The following is a 19406-nucleotide window of genomic DNA, read 5'->3' as shown; positions in this document are numbered from 1 at the left end:
CAACGGAATGGGAAAAGATATTTGCAAATGACATATCGGACAAAGGGCTAGTATCCAAAATCTATAAAGAGCTCACCAAACTCCACACCTGAAAAACAAATAACCCAGTGAAGAAATGGGCAGAAAACATGAATAGACACTTCTCTAAAGAAGACATCCGGATGGCCAACAGGCACATGAAAAGATGCTCAACATTGCTCCTCATCAGGGAAATACAAATCAAAACCACACTCAGATATCACCTCACACCAGTCAGAGTGGCCAAAATGAACAAATCAGGAGACTATAGATGCTGGAGAGGATGTGGAGAAACGGGAACCCTCTTGCACTGTTGGTGGGAATGCAAATTGGTGCAGCCGCTCTGGAAAGCAGTGTGGAGGTTCCACAGAAAATTAAAAGTAGACCTATGCTATGACCCAGCAATAGCACTGCTAGGAATTTACCCAAGGATACAGGAGTACTGATGCATAGGGGCACTTGTACCCCAATGTTTATAGCAGCACTCTCAACAATAGCCAAATTATGGAAAGAGCCTAAATGTCCATCAACTGATGAATGGATAAAGAAATTGTGGTTTATATACACAATGGAATACTACGTGGCAATGAGAAAAAATGAAATATGGCCTTTTGTAGCAACGTGGATGGGACTGGAGAGTGTGATGCTAAGTGAAATAAGCCATACAGAGAAAGACAGATACCATATGGTTTCACTCTTATGTGAATCCTGAGATACTTAACAGAAACCCATGGGTGAGGGGGAGGAAAAAAAAAGAGGTTAGAGTGGGAGAGAGCCAAAGCATAAGAGACTGTTAAAAACTGAGAACAAACTGAGGGTTGATGGGGGGTGGGAGGGAGGGGAGGGTGGGTGATGGGTATTGAGGAGGGCACCTTTTGGGATGAGCACTGGGTGTTGTATGGAAACCAATTTGACAATAAATTTCATATATTGGAAAAAAATAAAAAAATAAAATGGTAAAAAAAATAAAATAAACTGTATTTTGACTTACAATAGTCTTGCTACCCTGGCTTTTTTTTTTTTTTTTTTGACATCCATTTGCATGATACATGTTTCTCCTTCCCCTCATTTTCAATCTGCAGGTGCTTTTTTTTTATTTTTTTTTAACGTTTATTTCTTTTTGAGACAGAGAGAGACAGAGCATGAATGGGGGTAGGGTCAGAGAGAGAGGGAGACACAGAATCAGAAGCAGGCTCCAGGTTCTGAGCTGTCAGCACAGAGCCCGATGCAGGGCTCAAACTCACGGACCGCGGGATCACGGTCTGAGCCAAAGTTGGATGCTTAACCAACTGAGCCACCCAGGCGCCCCTCTACAGGTGCTTTTGAAGTCTAATGTGAATCTCTTGTAGGCAGCATATAGATGGGTCTTGTTTTCTTTATCCATTCTGTCACCCTATATTTTTTTTTGATTGGAGCATTTAGTCCATTTACATTTAAAGTAATTATTGATAGATATGTATTTATTGCCATTTTGTTACTTGTTTTGTTTTTTTCCTGACTATTTTCTGTGATCCTTTCTTATTTTTCATGTTTTGCTGATTTTCTTTAGTGATATATTTGTATTCTTTCTCTTAATTCTTTGCATATTTATTAGTGTTTTTTGATATATGGTTACCATTGGGTTTGTATATACCCTCGTCTTCATAAAGCTGTCTATATTAAGTTGGTGGGCATTTATGTTTGAATTCATTCTTTCTCCTCTCCTTCCCATGTTTTAGGTATGTATCATTATATTTTATATATCATTTTATTTTGTGAGTTCCTTGACCTATTTTTTAAAGAAATGTTTATTTTTACTGCTTCTTCATTTTTTTAATCTTTATACTGTCATTTTGTGTGTGTCCTTCCCATTCAAAGTACCCTTTAATATTTCTTGAAGGACTGGTTTAATGGTCACAAACTCCTTAGTTTTGGTTTATCTGGAAAACTCTTGATCTCTCCTTCTATTTTGAATGATTGCCTTGCTTGATAGAGTATTTTTGGCTGCAGATTTTTTTCCCATCAGCACTTTGAATATATCATGCTACCCCCTTCTGTCTTGCCAAGTTTCTGTTAAAAAATCTCCTGCTGGCCTTATGGCTTTTCCTTGTAATATACTGACTTCATTTGTCTTGACAATTTTAGGATTTTTTTTTGTGTATCATTATATTTTGCAAACAATATGTCTTAGTGTGTGTCTGCTTTTGTTGATTTTGATGGGAGTTCTCTGTGCATCCTGGATCTAGATATCTGCTTCCTTCACCAGTTTAGGCAAGTTTTCAGCTATTTTTTCTTGAAATAAATTTTCTGCCCCCTTTTCTCTCCCCTCCTTCTTCTTCTTCTGGGACTCCTATAATACAAATGTTATTACATCTGGTGGAATCACTGAGTTCCCTAAGTCTATTCTCATTTTGTGTAATTGTTTTTTCTCTTTTGTTCAACTTAATTAGTTTCCATTACTTTTTCTTGTAGGTCACTAATTTGTTCCTCTGCTTCTTTCATCTTGCCATTCTTTCCATCAAGCTGATTTCTCATTTTGTTTATTTTTTTTTAATTTTTTTAACGTTTATTTATTTTTGAAACAGAGAGAGACAGAGCATGAACAGGGGAGGGGCAGAGAGAGAGGAAGACACAGAATCTGAAACAGGCTCCAGGCTCCGAGCTGTCAGCACAGAGCCCGACGCGGGGCTCGAACTCACGGACCGTGAGATCATGACCCGAGCCGAAGTCGGACGCTTAACCGACCAAGCCACCCAGGCGCCCCTCATTTTGTTTATTGAGCCCTTTATCACTGCTATGTTGTTCCTTATCTCTGTGTTAAGGATCTCACTCATGTTTTCCACTCTTTTCTCAAATCTAGTAAGTATCCTTATGAGCATTATTTTAAATTCTCCATCAGGTATGTTACATATGTCTGTTCCTTTTAGATTTCTGGCGGTCACCATGTCCTGCTGTTTCATTTGGGATAAATTTCTCTGTCTCCTCATTTTGTCTGTCTCTCTGTGTCTGTTTTTGTGTGTTAAGAAAGTCATCAATGTCTTGTGCTCTTGAAAGTAGTGACTTTTTGGGACACCTGGGTGGCTCAGTCGGTTAAGCTTCCGACTTCGGCTCAGGTCATGATCTCGTGGTTCATGAGTTCAAGCCCCGTGTCGGGCTCTGTGCTGACAGCTCAGAGCCTGGAGTCTGTTTCAGATTCTGTGTCTTCCTCTCTCTCTCTGACCCTCCCCGTTCATGCTCTCTCTCTGTCTCAAAAATAAATAAACGTTAAAAAAAAAAAGAAAGTAGTGACTTTTTGAAGAGGAGGTCCTGGAGTGCCCTGCAGTGCAGTGTCCCCTGTTCACCAGAGCTTGGCACTTTAGGAGAGTAACCTGTATGTGTTGTGTATGCCTTACTCTTGTGTCTGAGTCAACTTTTCTTTTCAGTGCAGTTGTCTGCACTGATTCTCTCAGTTGTGGGCTGCGTTTGCTCTCTGTAATATTAATGGGACCCAGGCAGGCCATTTCTGAGATGGCATCCCTACTAGGGAAATTGAGAATGTGGAGCAGTGTTAGCAAATTTTGCAGTGGGACTCTAGTTTTTTGCTGGATACTCCGGAGCACCGCAGCACCTGAAGGCTGCATGTGGGATTGTCTAGGGTGTGATACCGACTGTACCACATGACAACTGCAGGCACAGCTGGGCACAGTGTGTGATGGTGGCTGGCGTCACATGGCTGGGTGCAGCAAGTCAACTGATTGTGGGATACTTCAGCAGGTATGCCCCCAGTGTCTGGATATGATACACATCAATATCTGTGTCCCAAGTGTCTGGATGTGGCATGTGACAATAGCTGGCGGTGCATGGCTGGGTGCTTCACTGTGGCTTGGCAGGGTGCATGGTGGCAACTGTCCACCTGGTAGTTGGGCAGGGTACACATACAGCTTTAACAAAATTTACCCTGAACTCTGGGTCAAAGATGTGGGTGCCTGTGTAGCCCCATGTCTCACAAGTAGTACTGTGTTTATTCTGGGGGTTCGGGGAGGAAAATGGTGACTCCCATCTCTCTTGTTACCAGAGAAGTTCCCCAACATGCTCCAAAATCAGTATAAACTTATCTTCATCTTGTTTTGTAAGCTCTTGTTTCTATGTTTCCTGTTCATGGGCTGTTTTCTCTTTTAGGGTGGGGACTAGGGTACCACTTTCCTTCTCAGCTAGCCTATTGCTGAGTCAGCTGACTTTAAACATTAGGCTCCATGTGCTGCTGGTTATACAAACTTACAGAATTCAGCCCCTCTGATATTTAAGGCTAGATGTTATTGTAATTTATCTTCCCTGTGGGTTCCCTGGTGCTTTCCCCTCTCTGCAAGCACAGTTCCCTCCTTCCTGCAGGCTGCTCCCAACTAAGGTACCATTTCTGCCCTTCCTAACCTCTCTAATGTGTCTCCTATAAATTTAGTTGTGGACATTGTTCTGCCAGTCTTCGTATCACTCTCTCGTTTATTGACATAGTTATGAGTGATATCTAGTTGCAAATGAGGGATGGCATGAGCTCAGGGTCTTTCTACTCTGCCATCTTACCTGTGCTTCAAATTAAAACACTAAAAGTATCATGGGTCCTCGACACTGGGTCTTCTGTGCCTCATGGCTAATTTGGCTCTGACTGTTCTCTCTATATATTTTACCCTGTAATTTGCAAATCTCACAATCACTTCTTTGGTACAGCATGTGATTCATACCCTACTATGGTTTCTTCAGTTCTTTGGAAAATTCAGTCACTCACACATAACCATGTTCACCTTTCTTTAGTCTGAAGTCTATGGTCAAGTAGAAAAGCACTTTTTTTTAATACTGTATGCTTTATTCCTTACTGAATTCAAATTGTCTCAATTTAACTGCTATATGTGACAAAGCAATAACAGTTTTATTTGGATCAGGAAAAAATATGTTTAAAAACATACTTAATATGAGGCTTTCCCCATTGCTCAATAACAGCTGTATTGAGGTAAGATCAATTGGAACACCCAGAAAATCAATTCTGCAGAATGGCAGATGGAGCTCCACAGTTGGAAAGGGATAGCATAGCAGATGCAAGGTGTGTGGAACTGATTTGGGGGATAGAATAATGGTGCTGCAGAGGGGAGGGAACTTTTTCCCTGTAGAGACAAAAAGGAGAGAAAGAGAGAGGGGTTGAGAAAGTGTGGCATCGAGTTTGCACAAGAGGAAACCCTCTCTAGACCATTCACTGCGGAGTGAGAAGTACTGAGTCTCCCAGATTGGTTTTGTTTGTTTGTTTTGTTTTTGTTATTGTTTTTTGCAAACAGCATTTGGAGCTCAAACTCTGAGGTTTTGGAAGAGCACAAATTTCTCCAGAGCTGATCTGTGGTGCATACTCCTGGAGAGGAGGGAGCTGGGCCCAGTGGGCGTAGCATGGTGTTGGGGTCTCCAGGGCTCATTGTGAGAGAACACTCCCCTTCCTTGAGTACTTTTGAAAGAGGGTATATTGCCTCCCCAAGGACAAAAGACCCTGTAAGCATCAGCAAAAGGCCTTTTATTAGCAAGAGAAAGAAGGACACCCAGAGGGAATATAACCTTTGCTGCTTTTGTCGGTTCTGCACCATAGACTGTGCACACTTTGCAGGCATGAGACTGTTTTTCATGGACAAAGGACTTCAGACACAGCATGGAGAGGCTGTACTCTGGAGGAGGGTGGCAGATCCACATGGTGCCTGGTCCCTTAAGACTTCAGGTTTTGAATCCCAGTGATGTGTGCCAAAGAAAAAATGCAGCAGAGTTGTGGTGCAGGGCCAGCTGACTGCCCTCGCTATTCTGTGAGGACTTCCTGAAGAGGGGGGTGGGTGAGGTCCCCTGTCCCATGACAAAAGATTAGGGTAGCACAATTTTCTCCCCAACACCAACACAGTGGGATTTCAGAGAGCAACAAAGCAGGCCCAGTTGGAGGCAAGACCCATTTACACAAAACCCCACCCCCCTTATGCCTGGCAACTGCCTATTTATGGGGAAAGACTGACTCTGAGCCAATGCAGCAGGCCTCTTCTCCAGAAGACCAACACAAACATCACTGCACATGCACCAAATATACTCAAAATCGAATACTTAAAAAAAAAAATAACAAACCTGAAGTTCTGGTGGGAATAAGACCAGGCTTAGTTTTGTTGTTATTGTTATTGTTGTTGTTTTGTTTTGTTTTGGTTTCTTCTTTCCCCTTTTTTTCTTTTGGAATCAGGCTCCTAGGTTTTTTTGTTTGTTTGTTTGTTTGTTTGTTTTCATTTTCTCTGGTTTCGGATCAGGCTTTTTTATTCTTGTCTTTGTTTCTCTTATTTTTTTCTAATTTTTCATTCTTTTTGCTGGAATCAGCCCTATAGATTTGGATACTATGTTTTTTTTTGTTTCCTTTCCTTTTATCTTTTCTGGGGGTCATGTTTTGTTTTCTCTTGTTTCCTTTTTTCCCAGGCTTATTTTAATAAACAAATCAAAGCACACCTAGTTAAAGGTCCAAACAAAACCCAATGCAACCAAGGAGGAGTCTGCAGAGGGCTGACCAGTGGGAAGAGCAGCCAAAACACAATAGCAGAATGCACACAGCACACACCAGAAACACTACCTGAGATGCCAGGCCCTGGACAGTGTGTGGCCCTTTTTAATATAGTAGTACTCACAGGTGCAGTAAGCATAACAAGCCTTTAAAACATGCAAAGGCAGAAACTTAACAAAAATTACAAGACAGGAATTTTCCCCAAAAAGAAACGTCAAGAAGAAATTACAGCCAGGGACTTGCTCAAAACTGATATAAGCAAAATATCTGAACAAGAGTTTAGAACAACAGTCATAAGACTACTAGCTGGGCTTGAAAAAAAAAACAAAAACAAAAACAGAGAAGACACCACACAAACCCTTGCTGCAGAGATCAAAGACCTAAAAACTAGTCAGATTGAAATACAACATGATATAACTAAGATGCAAAAACAACTGTATACAGTCACAACAAGGATTGAAGAAGCAGAGGAGTGAATAGGTAATATAGAAGATAAAATTATGGGAAAAATTAAGCTGAAAAGAAGAGACAGTTGAAAGTATTAGATCACAAGGAGAGACTTAGAGAACATAGTGATTCAATAACATGAAACAATATATGTATCATAGGAGTCCCAGAAGAAGAAGAATGGGGAAAAGAGGAAGAAGGTTTATTTGAACAAATTATAGCTGAAAACTTAACCTAAGTGGGGAAGTAAACAGGCATCCAAGTCCAAGAGGCACAGAGAACACCCCTCAAAATCAACAAAAACAGGTGAACAACATGAGATAACATAGTGATATGTGCAAAGAACAAAGATAAAGAGAAAATTCTGAAAGGAGCTAGGGACTAAAAGTCATTAGCTTACAAGGGTAAACACATAAGGTTAGCAGCAGATATGTCCACTGAAAATTGGCAGGTCAGATGATAGAGGAAGAAAATATTCAATGGTCTGGTAAAAATATGCAGCCAAGAATTTTTTATCCAGCAAGGCTGTCATTCAGAATACAAGGAAAGATAAAGATTTTCCCAAACAAAAACTAAAGGAGTTTAAAGGAATTTGTGACCACTAAACCAGCCCTGCAAGAAATTTTAAGGGGGACTCCGAGTGGAGAAAAAGAAGAACAAAGCAACAAAGACTACAAAGGACCAGAGAACATCACCAGAAACACCAACTTTACACAAAATATAATGGCACTAAATTTGTATGTTTCAATATTCACTCTGAATGTAAATGGACTAAATACTCCAATCAAAAGACATACAGTATTAGAATGGATTAAAACACACACACACACACACACACACACACACACGATCCATCTATTTGCTGACTACAAGAGACTCATTGTAGACCTAAACACAACTGCATATTGAATATGAGGGCATGGAAAACCATCTATCTTGCTAATGGAGGTCAAAAGAAAGCCATAGTAGCCATACTTGTATCAGACAAATTAGATTTTAAAGCAAAGACTGCAACAAGAGATGAAGAGGGCATTATAGCATAATTAAGGGGTTAATCCCTTAAGAAGAACTAAAAATTGTAAATATTTATGCCCCTCAACATGGAAGGACCCAAAAATATATATCAAATAATAACAAACATAACAAAACTCATTGATAATAATACCATAAAGATAGGGGACTTTAATACCCCACTTAGAACAATGGACAGATCATCTAAGCAGAAAATAAAATAAAAAAAAAAGGAAAATAAGGAAATGATGGCTTTGAATGACGACCTGGACCAGATGGACTTAACACGTATATTCAGAATGATTCATCCTAAAGCAGCTTAATACACATTCTTCTTGAGTGCACATGGAACATTCTCCAGAATAGATTATATACTGGGTCACAAATCAGCCTTCAACAGGTACAAAAAGTTCAAGACCAAAACATGCATAATTTCTTTTTTCTTAATATAATTTATTGTAAAATTGGTTTCCATACAACACCCAGTGCTCATCCCAACCACTGACCTCTTCTCTGCCCATCACCCGCTTTCCTCTCTCCCCCAACCCCCATCTACCCTTAGTTTGTTCTCAGTCCTTAAGAGTCTCTTATGGTTTGCCTCCCTCCCGCTCTGTAACTTTTTTTTTACCCTTCCCCTCCTCCATAGTCTTAACATATGAGTGAAAATATATGGTATCTGTCTTTCTCTGCCTGGCTTGTTTCACTTAGCATAATACCCCCCAGCTCCATCGACGTTGCTGCAAATGGCCAGATTTCATCCTTTCTCGTTGCCAAGTAGTATTCCATTGTATATATAAGCCACATCTTCTTTATTCATTCGTCAGTTGATGGACATTTAGGCTCTTTCCATAAACTGGCTATTGTTCAAAGTGCTGCTATAAATATTGGGGTACATGTGCCCCTATGCATCAGCACTCCTGATGGGTAGATTCCTAGCGGTGCTATTGCTGGGTCATAGGGTAGTTCTATTTTTAATTTTTTTGAGGAACCTCCACACTGTTTTCCAGAGCAGCTGCACCAGTTTGCATTCCCACCAGCAGTGCAACGGGTTCCCATTTCTCCATATCCTTGCCAGCATCTGTAGTCTGCTGATTTGTTCATTTTAGCTACTCTGACAGGAGTGAGGTGATATCTCATTGTAGTTTTGATTTGTATTTCCTTGATGAGGAGTGATGTTGAGCATCTTTTCATGTGTCTGTTGGCCATCTGGATAGCTTCTTTGGAAAAGTGTTTATTCATGTCTTCTGCCTATTTCTTCACTGGATTGTTTGTTTTACAGGTGTGGAGTTTGGTGAGTTCTTTATAGGTTTTGGATACTAGCCCTTTTTATCTGACATGTCATTTGCAAATATCTTTTCCCATTCCATCGGTTGCCTTTTAGTTTTGTTGATTGTTTCCTTTGCGGTGCAGAAGCTTTTTATCTTGATGGCGTCCCAATAGTTCATTTTTGCTTTTAATTCCCTTGCCTTTGGGGATGTGTCGAGTAAGAAATTGCTGCAGCTGAGGTCAGAGAGGTTTTTTCCTGCTTTCTCTTCTAGGGTTTTGATGGTTTCCTGTCTCACATTCAGATCCTTCATCCATTTTGAGTTTATTTTTGTGTATGGTGTAAGAAAGTGGTCTAGTTTCATTCTTCTGAGTGTTGCTGTCCTAAACATGTATAATTTTTTTTAAAAAACTGTTTACATTTATGTATTTTTGAGACACACAGAGCACAAGTGGGGGAGGGACAGAGAGAGAAGGAGACACAGAATCTTAAGCAGGCTCCAGGCTCTGAGCTGACAGCACAGAGCCTGACACGGGGCTTGAACTCACAAACTGTGAGGTTATGACTGGAGCCAAAGTTGGACACTTAACTGACTGAGCCACCCAAGCACCCCTAGACATGCATAATTTCTAATCACAACGCTTTGAAACTTGAAATCAACCACACACACACACACACACAAATATTTGGAAAGCCCTTCAATACATTGAGGTCAAAGGACATTGTACTAAAGAATGAATGGATTAACCAGGAAATTAAATAAGAAATTTCAAAATATATGTAAGCAAATGAAAATGAAAACATGACAATCCAAAACCTTTGGGATGTAGCATAACCAGGCTGAAGAGAAAAGTATATAGCAATTCAGGACTCTCTTGAGAAGCAAGAAAGGTAGCCTTTCTCAAAAAAAATCTAACCTTACACCTAAAGGAGCTTGAAAGGAGCAGCAAATAAAGCCTAAAACAGGCAGAAGGAGGGAAATAATAAAGATTAGAGCAGAAATCAATGATATTGAAACAACGCAACAACAACAAACAACAACAAACAGAACATACAAACGAAAATTAGGGCTGTTTCTTTGAAAGAATAAGCAAGATTGATAAATCACTAACCATAATTCCAAAAAGAAAAGAGAAAGGACCAAAATAGATAAAATCATTAATGAAGAAGATACATCACCACCAACACTGCAGAAATGCAAACAATTATAAGCAAATACTATGAAAAATTATATGACAACATATTGGGCAATCTGGAAGAAATGGACAATTCCTAGAAACTCACACACTACCAAAACTGAAAGAGAAAGAAATAGAAAATTTGAACAAGCCAATAACCACCAAGAAATTGAATTAGTTATCAAAATCTCCCATCAAACTAGAGTCCTGGGCCAGATGGCTTCCCAGGGGAATTCTACCAGACATTTAAAGCAGAGTTAATACCTATTATTCTCAAACAATTCCAAAAAAAAAAAAAGTGGAAAGAAATCTTCAAAATTCGTTCTATGAAGTCAGCATTATGTTGATTCCAAAACCAGACAAAAACTGCACTAATAAGGAGAATTACAGGCCAATATCCCCAATAAAACTGGATGCAAATATCTTAACAAGATACCTGCAAATTGAATTCAACAGTACATTAAAAAAATATTCACCATGATCAAATGGGGTTTATTCCTGGGCTGCAAGATTGGTTCAATATTCACAAATCAATCAACATGATACACCACATTAGTAAAATAAAGGATAAGAACCATATAATCCTTCAACAGATGCAGAAAAAGCATTTAACAAAATGCGGCATCCTTTCTTGATAAAAAGCCCTCAAGAAAGTTGGTAGAGAAGGAACATACCTCAACATCATAAAGGCCATATACAAAAGACCCGCAGCTAATACCATCCTCAATGGGGAAAAACTGAGAGCTCTCCCTTTAAGGGCAGGAACACAACAGAGATGTCCACTCTCAGCGCTGTCCAACATAGTACTGGCAGTCTTAGCCTTAGCTATCAGACTACAAAAAGAAATAAACGCATACAAATCAGCAAGGAAGAAGTCAAAATTTCACTCTTCAGTGATTTCATTTATAACTGCACCAAAAACCATAAGATACCTAGGAATAAACTTAACCAAAGAGGTAAAATATCTGTACACTGAAAACTATAGAAATCTTATAAAAGAAATTAGAGACACAAATAAATAAAAAAAGCATTGTATACTCATGAATTGGAAGAACAAATATTGTTAAAATGTTTAAACTACCCAAACTAATCCACACATCCAATGCAATCACTATCAAAATAAAACGAGCATTCTTCACAGAGCTAGAACAAGTAATTCGAAAATTTATATGGAACTAGAAAATACCCCAAATAGCCAAAGTAATTTTGAAAAAGAAAACCAAAGCTAGAGGTATCACAATTCCAGTCTTCAAGCTGTATCATAAAGCTGTAATCATCAGGACAGTACGGTACTGACACAAAACGAGACAGATCAATGGAACAGAGTAGAGAACCCAGAAATGAACCCATTAATGTATGGCCAACTAATCTTTGACAAAGCAGGAAAGAATGTCCAATGGATAAAAAGACAGTCTCTTCAGCAAATGGTGTTGGAAATACTGGACAGCAACATGCATAAGAATGAACCTGGACCACTTTCATACACCATGCACAGAAAGAAACTCAAAATAGATAAAAGACCTAAATGTGAGACAGGAAACCATCAAAATCCTAAAGAAGAAAACAACCAGCAACCTCTTTGACCTCAGCCACAGCAACTTCTTACTAGACATGTACCAAAGGCAAGGGAAACAAAAGCAAAAATGAACAAGTGGGACCTCATCAAGATAAAAATCTGCACAGTGAAGGAAACAATCAACAAAACTTAAAGACCACTGTTGGAATGGGAGAAGATAATTGCAAATGACCTTTCTGATAAAGGACTAGTATCCAAAGTCTATAAAGAACTTATCAAACTCAACACCCAAAAAACAAATAATCCAGTGACAAAGTGAGCAGAAGAAATGAACAGACACATTTCCAAAGAAGGCATCCAGATGGCTACCAGACACATAAAAAGATGCTCCATATCACTCACCATAATGGAAATATAAATCAAAACCACAATGGGATACCACTTCACACCTGTCAGAATGGTTAAAATTAACAACATAGGAAACAATAGATGTTGGTGAGGATGCAGAGAAAAGGGAACCCTTTTGCACTGTTGGTGGGGATGCAAACGTGTGCAGTCACTCTGGAAAATAATATGGAGGTAGCTCAAAAAAATAAAAATAAAACTCTCCTACGACCCATCAATTGCAATAGTAGGTATTCATCCAAATGATCAAAACTCCTGATTCGAAGTGGCACATGCACCCCAATGTTTATGGCAGCACTATCACCAATAGCCAAATTATGGAAAGAGCTCAAATGTCCATCGACTGATGAATGGATAAAGAGAGTGTGGTATATGTATTATACAAAGGCTTATTATTTGGTGACTAAAAATAATTAAATCCTGCCATTTGCAACAACATGGATGGAACTAGAGTCTATTATGCTAAGCCAAATATAAGTCAGTAAGAGAAAGATAAATATCATATGATTTCACCATTATGTGGATTTTAAGAAACAAAACAAATGAACATAGAGGAAGGAAGGAAAAATGAGGTAAAAACAGGGAGGCAAACAATAAAAGATATCACTCTTAAATACAGAGAACAAACTGAGGATTGCTGGAGGGGTGGAGGTTGGGAGGATTGGCTAAATGGGTGATGAGCATTTAGGAGAGCACTTTTTGACAAGAGCACTGGGTGTTATTTATAAGTCATGAATCACTGGGTTCTACTCCTGAAACCATTACCACACTCTGTTAACTAACTTGAAGTTAAATATATAAATTAAAATAAATATACATTTCAAATAAAAATACACTTAATATATTTTAAATATACTTAATAAACTTATAAAATAATTATCTAAGTTGGGATCATCTTTTCCCCCAAATATCTTGCTATCTTTGCCTCTGGATGGGCAGAAATGTCTTATTTGAAATAGTACCTGTAATTGGTGCATCAGGACGGGATTGCTCCTTTCTCCATGCAGGCACAAATACAGTAATATCTTTATGGCCTTTGTCTAGAAACCAGTCCACAGCAAGTTGTATTCCTCTGCAGGAGAATTCTTCTTTATTCCCATGGCTTTAGGAAGATAATGAAAAGATAAAGGATCGACAATAGGTAGCAAGGAAATACTCCAAACAGGCTTATTCTTAGTAACAAGACATTAACAACAGAAATTTTATTTCTTGTTGGTACTAAAGATGTATTTTTAAAAACATCAAATCAAGTTCTTTTTTATTCAATTATTAAAAATATTTCCATTATTATTACACCTTTCTTCAAGGCCCCAAATGTTTAATAATGACTCTCAATTTATAGCAACCTTTGTGGCTACTTTCTACCACTATTTCAATTTTCTCTCTCTTCTTTCTGTTTCTACTACCACTTTATTTTAGAAGATTAAGATATTCACAACAGAAGAGGAAAGAAGAGGTGTAACCAGAGGTTTAGATAAAGGTTATATGTAAGATTAGTTGGAGACGAGTTTTAGGCACATATATTACCTTAAAAATAACATTGACAGCAAAAATGATACACACATAAATGCTGACTAAAAATAGTTGTACATTTAATTAAATATAATATGTTAATAAAACCCACATTCTTGAAAATGTTAAGATTTGAGAAATTCTCACAATACTACAGGGAAGAAAAAAGATACAGAGTATATATAATGTAATCCCAATTTTGTAGAAGAAAGTCTATATATAAGTTTAGAAAAAATGCTAGGAAGTAGACACATCAAACTATTAATAAAAAGAGTCATTCTGTGTGAGAGGATTATAAGTGCCTTATTTCTTAATCCATATTTTTTTTAAAAAAAACTAAGTATTGCTTTTATAATAGAATATGATTTAAAAACAGAAGATATTTTATTATAATTATTTGTAGGTGTAAACATTGTAAAAACTTAAAAACTCAAACATAAATTTATTTGATTGGTAATTTGAAGAGGGAAAATTAACAGATAAATTGGAAAAAGATATATTTATTGTCATTATATTAAAAATTCATAGTGTACTAGATTTATGCCTTGTTTGCCTGTGGAAAATTCTAATTTCTTAGCATGGAGTCTGATGTTCTGACATATATATAAACCACACTAAATTGTAATTATTAAACAACTTGGATGGCAAAACAAATTGGCATACATTACATTACATGTACCAATTCTAGCACAATAAAGTGGATATTGCCCGTTAAGACTCATCAGCAAAGAATAATCATTTTTCTAAAAGGTTAATTAAGACAATATAATGGGGTTTCTCTCTTTAGATTTCTTACTTGCTCACTGGTGATCACTGAACTACAAGATAAATTAGCTCCAATTATATTATTCCCTTTGGGTAAATTCATACATAATCTAAGAAGCCCATTAATACATACATGGCTGGACTTCCCACGGTCTTAATCACTCTTGAGGCACATGATAAAAAAATATTAAATTCTTTCATTAATATTTCCAAACACATTTTAATCATGTTTTATTCTTTAGTATGTACCATAAAGCAAACACTACTAAAAGTCAAAACACTTAAGAAAAAAAAAGGAAAGGAAAATATATTTAAATGCCAATACACTCCAAGGTAGCCTTAGAAATAGCTACCACACTGCTTCTAAAAAGTTGAACAATGGATAAATTGGGCAAGCCTATGGATCTTAAAGGGTTAATATTGGATGGATCCAGCATGAAACAGGCAGATAGGGAAGATGTCCAGATATTATTTTTCCCACTGTTATAGTGCTGGTAAATATAAGAATAACATGAACTCAGGAAAATCATCAGAATTGCCATTAGAGGGGGAATTTGGAGGAAGGGTATAGATTTCATTTCACCTAGGTTGGCAGTGCTATAAAGTGTGTCTTTCCAAACACAGTCTAAAACCAGAAATAAATACAAGAGTAATATCTGCTGTTGAATATGACAATTTTATGTTTTATGCTGCCAATTTCTTTGTGTAAAAATATTTCCACTAAATAAGTCAGACAGAGAAAGACAAATGTTATATGATTTTACTTACATGTGGAATCTAAAAAACAAAACAAATAAATACAGAAAGCAGAAATAGACCCATAAATACAGAGAACAAACTGGTGGCTGCCAGAGGGGGAGTGGGCAAAATGGGTGAAGGGAATGGAATGTACAAGCTTCCAGTTATAGAATAAATAAGTCATGGGGATGAAAGGTATAGTATAGGGAATACAGTGAATGGTATTGTTATAGAACTGTATGGAGACAGATGGTAACTATACTTGTGGTGAGCATAGAATTGTCCAGTCACTATGATGTACACCTGAAACCAATGTAATATTGCATATCAACAATAATAAAAATAAAATATTTTTCACTATGAAAAAATTGTATACCAACATATTAAACAACTTAGAAGAAATGGGTAAATTCCTAGAAATAGGATTTTGGTCCAATACACGAAGACCCTGAATTCATCCCCTCCATAGAACACACCAAAGTACACCTATTTATAGAACAATTCCTGAACAGCCTCTGTGCAACCAAAGATAGAATGTCAAAAGAGAAGAGAAAGGGAGATGAAGACATGGTAACAAAAAGAACTCCCACCCCCGACAATGCAAACAGCAGAGAGAAGGGATAGTACTAAGGGACCAGAGAAAAGTTCCTCTGTCCTTGGATACAGAATAAAAGCTGTGATTTAAAAAAGCAACTATCATATAAGAGATAGCACCAGAAAGATGGCAGAAGAGCTGTGGGATCTAGGTATAAAGAACTGGAGAACAACATAGTTTAGTTCCCTCTCCACCTTGAAAACGCAAACTGGAGCAGAATCCACGTGCACAGCCAGTTTGATGCCTCAGTGGCCCCCAGATCTTCAAGCCTATATCAGTCCTGGTAGCTCTGGGGCACAGAAAAAAAAAGTGCAGTTTAAAAGGCCAAAGGAGCTGAGGGTATGCTCTCTGAATCAGAAGAATGGGAGACTGACAGGATTTATACTCCCCCTCCACCTTAAAACAACAGATAAAAGCAAGGTCTCGTCTCCACAGCTGGCTTGCTGCCTCACTAAACCATAGCTAGGAGCCCCCACACCAGCCTTAACCATCCTACCAAGGTGGCCACAGGTGCAAAGCACTCCAGAACACTCCAGACATACATCACTTTGGCTTCAGATAGGTTTCTAGGGCATGCTTGATACAAAGTGCTATGGAACCTCCTGAGTGATGTCTGCTCCCCTGCCAGGGTGCCTTCTGAGTGAAAAAAAAACCCAGAACACCCATGTTTGCATCAGTTTTACCCACCCCACTAGGATATCTGCTGCTCAGAACACCTTGAAGTACTCATGCTCACACTGGTCTTTGCTCCAGTTGCCTGGGTAGGGTGCCCACTGCACTGAACACCTTGGCACACCCCAGTTTGCACCAAATTCAGCTTTAGATGTCCTACCAGGTTCTCATCAGTGTGGAAAGTTCTAGAATAATCCGTCTTGAAATCAGTTCAGCTTCAACTCTCCTGTCAGGGCACATGTGTGGAAGAGTCCAGGGACCACACTGGCCTGCATCCACTTTAGCTTTAGCTGCCCTGCCAGGGTTACCTTTGCGTGGAGTGCCCTAGGACGTCTTAGCCTGTACCCTGCTTTGGCTCCAGCCAGCCACCCTTTCAGGGCACCCTCTATGCAGAGGGTCCTGGAACACCCCAGGTTATATCCACTTCAGCTTCAGTTATTCTGCCAATATGGCTTCTGGGCAAAGAGCTCCAAGTCCTCTCAGCTTGCACCCATTTTAGCTTCAGCTATCCTGTCAGAGCATCCCCTGTGCATAGAGCCCAGGAACCCCCTGGCCTTCACACCACCTCTGCACCAGCCACCCCACCAATACGTCTTCTGCACAGACCATTCCAGGACACCCCAGCTTGCACTCATTTAAGCTTGACCTGTCCTTCCAGGAGACCTTCACAGAAAGCCCTGTGATCTCCTGACCTGCACCCATTTCAGCTTTAGCTGTACTGCCAGGACACTTGCTGAATGGCGAGCCATGGGACTTCCCAGTCTGCACCTAATCTTAGCACCAGGATCTTTCCAAGACACCCTCTATGAGGAGATTTCTGGGACACTCCAGTTTACACCCACTTTAGCCTTAGCTCTACTGGCAGGACACCTAGTCCTTAAAAAGGCCGGGAACTGCACTGATCTACACTTGCTTCATCTTTAGCTGTCCTTCCAAGGTGCCCATAATGTGGAGGACCCCAGGACCTCCAACCCATGCCAGCCACGGCTTCAGCCAGTCAGCAAAATTCCCTAAGCACACATATACTACATAGGGGAAAACCATACACAAGAAGATTCCTTCTCCTAAAGAAGTGGCAGTTCTGCTTAATCCATAAAAATAAACAAAGTCGAGCAAAATGGGAAGACAGAATATGATGCTTCAAAAGAAAGAATAAGACAAAACCTCAGAAAAAATAGAACTAAAAGAAATGGAGGTAAACAATATACCTGATGAATAATTTCAAGTAATGATTGTAAAGACACTTACTGAGGCTGGAGAGAAGAGTGGAAGAATCAGTGAGACATTCAAAAAAGACATAAAAATATTAAAAAGAACCAGAGTTGAAGAATACAATGACTGAAATAAAAAAAAAACACACAGATAAAATCAACAGTATATTAGTGGGTGCAGAAGAACTGAATAGTGACATGAAAGATAGGGAAATGGAAAACACCCAATTAGTGGGTGCAGAAGAACGGATCAGTGACATGAAAGAGGGAAATGGAAACAGTGCTGAAAGGAAAAAAAAAAAACTTAACACCAAGAATATTGTACCCAGTAGGCTTATCATTCAGATTTCAAGGAGAGATAAAGAGTTCCCAGACAAACATAAGATAAAGAAGTTTATTATCACTAAACCAATCCTCACAAGAAATATTAAAGGAACTTCTTTAAATGGAGAATAAATGGCCATAATCAGACACAAGAAAATTATGAATAAAAAGATGTATATACATTAAAAAGCATATACATACATCATGGAGGAGGGAGTAAAAGATAAGAAAGAAAGTGTTTTTTTTTTAGAATGTGTTTGAACTGAAATGACCATCAACTTAATATAGTCTACTATATACTTAAGATGTTATATATGAACTTCATGGTAAGAACAAATTCAAAACCTATAATAGATACACAAAAAGTAAAGAGAAAGGAAGCCAAACATAACACTATAGAAAGTTACCACACAGAAAGAGAGCAGAAGAAATGAACAGCAAAGAACTACAAAAACAGCCAGAAAACAAATAAAATTGCAATAAGTATATACTTATCAATAATTATGTTAGATGTAAATGGTTTAAATACTCTAATCAAAAGACATAGTGAGGCAAGAGGTATCACCAGCTAGACCCCAAGATCTGGTCCTTACTGCCCAACTACTTGTACTCACTAACCTTTGTTTTATGTTTTACCCTAAGCTCTTCTTTCTGGCTTTTCTCCTGACTCAGGCAAATGAATCCCAAAACCACCTCCAGATGCTGTCCACTGACCTGACAAGACCTCCCATGGGCCCAGACCACTCAGGCTATTTGAACTAAACCAGACTCATGCCTGTGCAGATGGACAATGGAGTGACCTCTGGAATGACCTAAAATGTCCTTCACCTTATGATAATACTAAAATTTCCACCCAAGGAAGAGCCTCATCCTTTATAAATACCCCAGTAATCAATCTGAAGACTGACAGAACAAACTCCACAACTAAAGGGAGAGAAAAGGTCACATCAAAGAAGATAAGAAGTGCAGATGGGGTTTAGGGGAGAAAGGTATCACAGGTGCTGCAGAGGGGAGGGAACAGTAGTTGCAGAGAAAGGTGAGAGAGAGTGGAGCACACAAGGAAATGCACAAGGAGAACATTTCCCCAAAGACGTTGACTGGGAAAATAAGAGGGGCTGATTTTTGTGAGTTTTTGCAACCAGTGATGCTTAAAGCCTGGAGTTTTAAAGGTGGGCTTGGCTGGGATAGAACCCTGAGGACACCATGCTGCTCCTTGAAAGAAGGCAAGGAAAACAACCA

At 38.8% G+C, this 19406-nt stretch overlaps 1 protein-coding gene across 1 annotated transcript in view; it reads right to left on the bottom strand.

Moving 5' to 3' along the window:
* The window catches only part of ZC3H12B (zinc finger CCCH-type containing 12B), a 79307-nt gene that overhangs the window by 15654 nt on the left and 44247 nt on the right, over positions 1 to 19406 (bottom strand). The window contains exon 2 of the mRNA XM_030305323.1: positions 13313 to 13452. Within this exon, the coding sequence (XP_030161183.1) occupies positions 13313 to 13452 (140 nt within the window). The remainder of the gene's footprint in view (positions 1 to 13312; positions 13453 to 19406) is intronic.

The sequence above is a fragment of the Lynx canadensis genome, chromosome X (genome assembly GCF_007474595.2).
Source record: "Lynx canadensis isolate LIC74 chromosome X, mLynCan4.pri.v2, whole genome shotgun sequence".
Taxonomy (NCBI): Eukaryota; Metazoa; Chordata; class Mammalia; order Carnivora; family Felidae; genus Lynx; species Lynx canadensis.
This window is presented reverse-complemented; position numbering and strand designations above follow the sequence as displayed.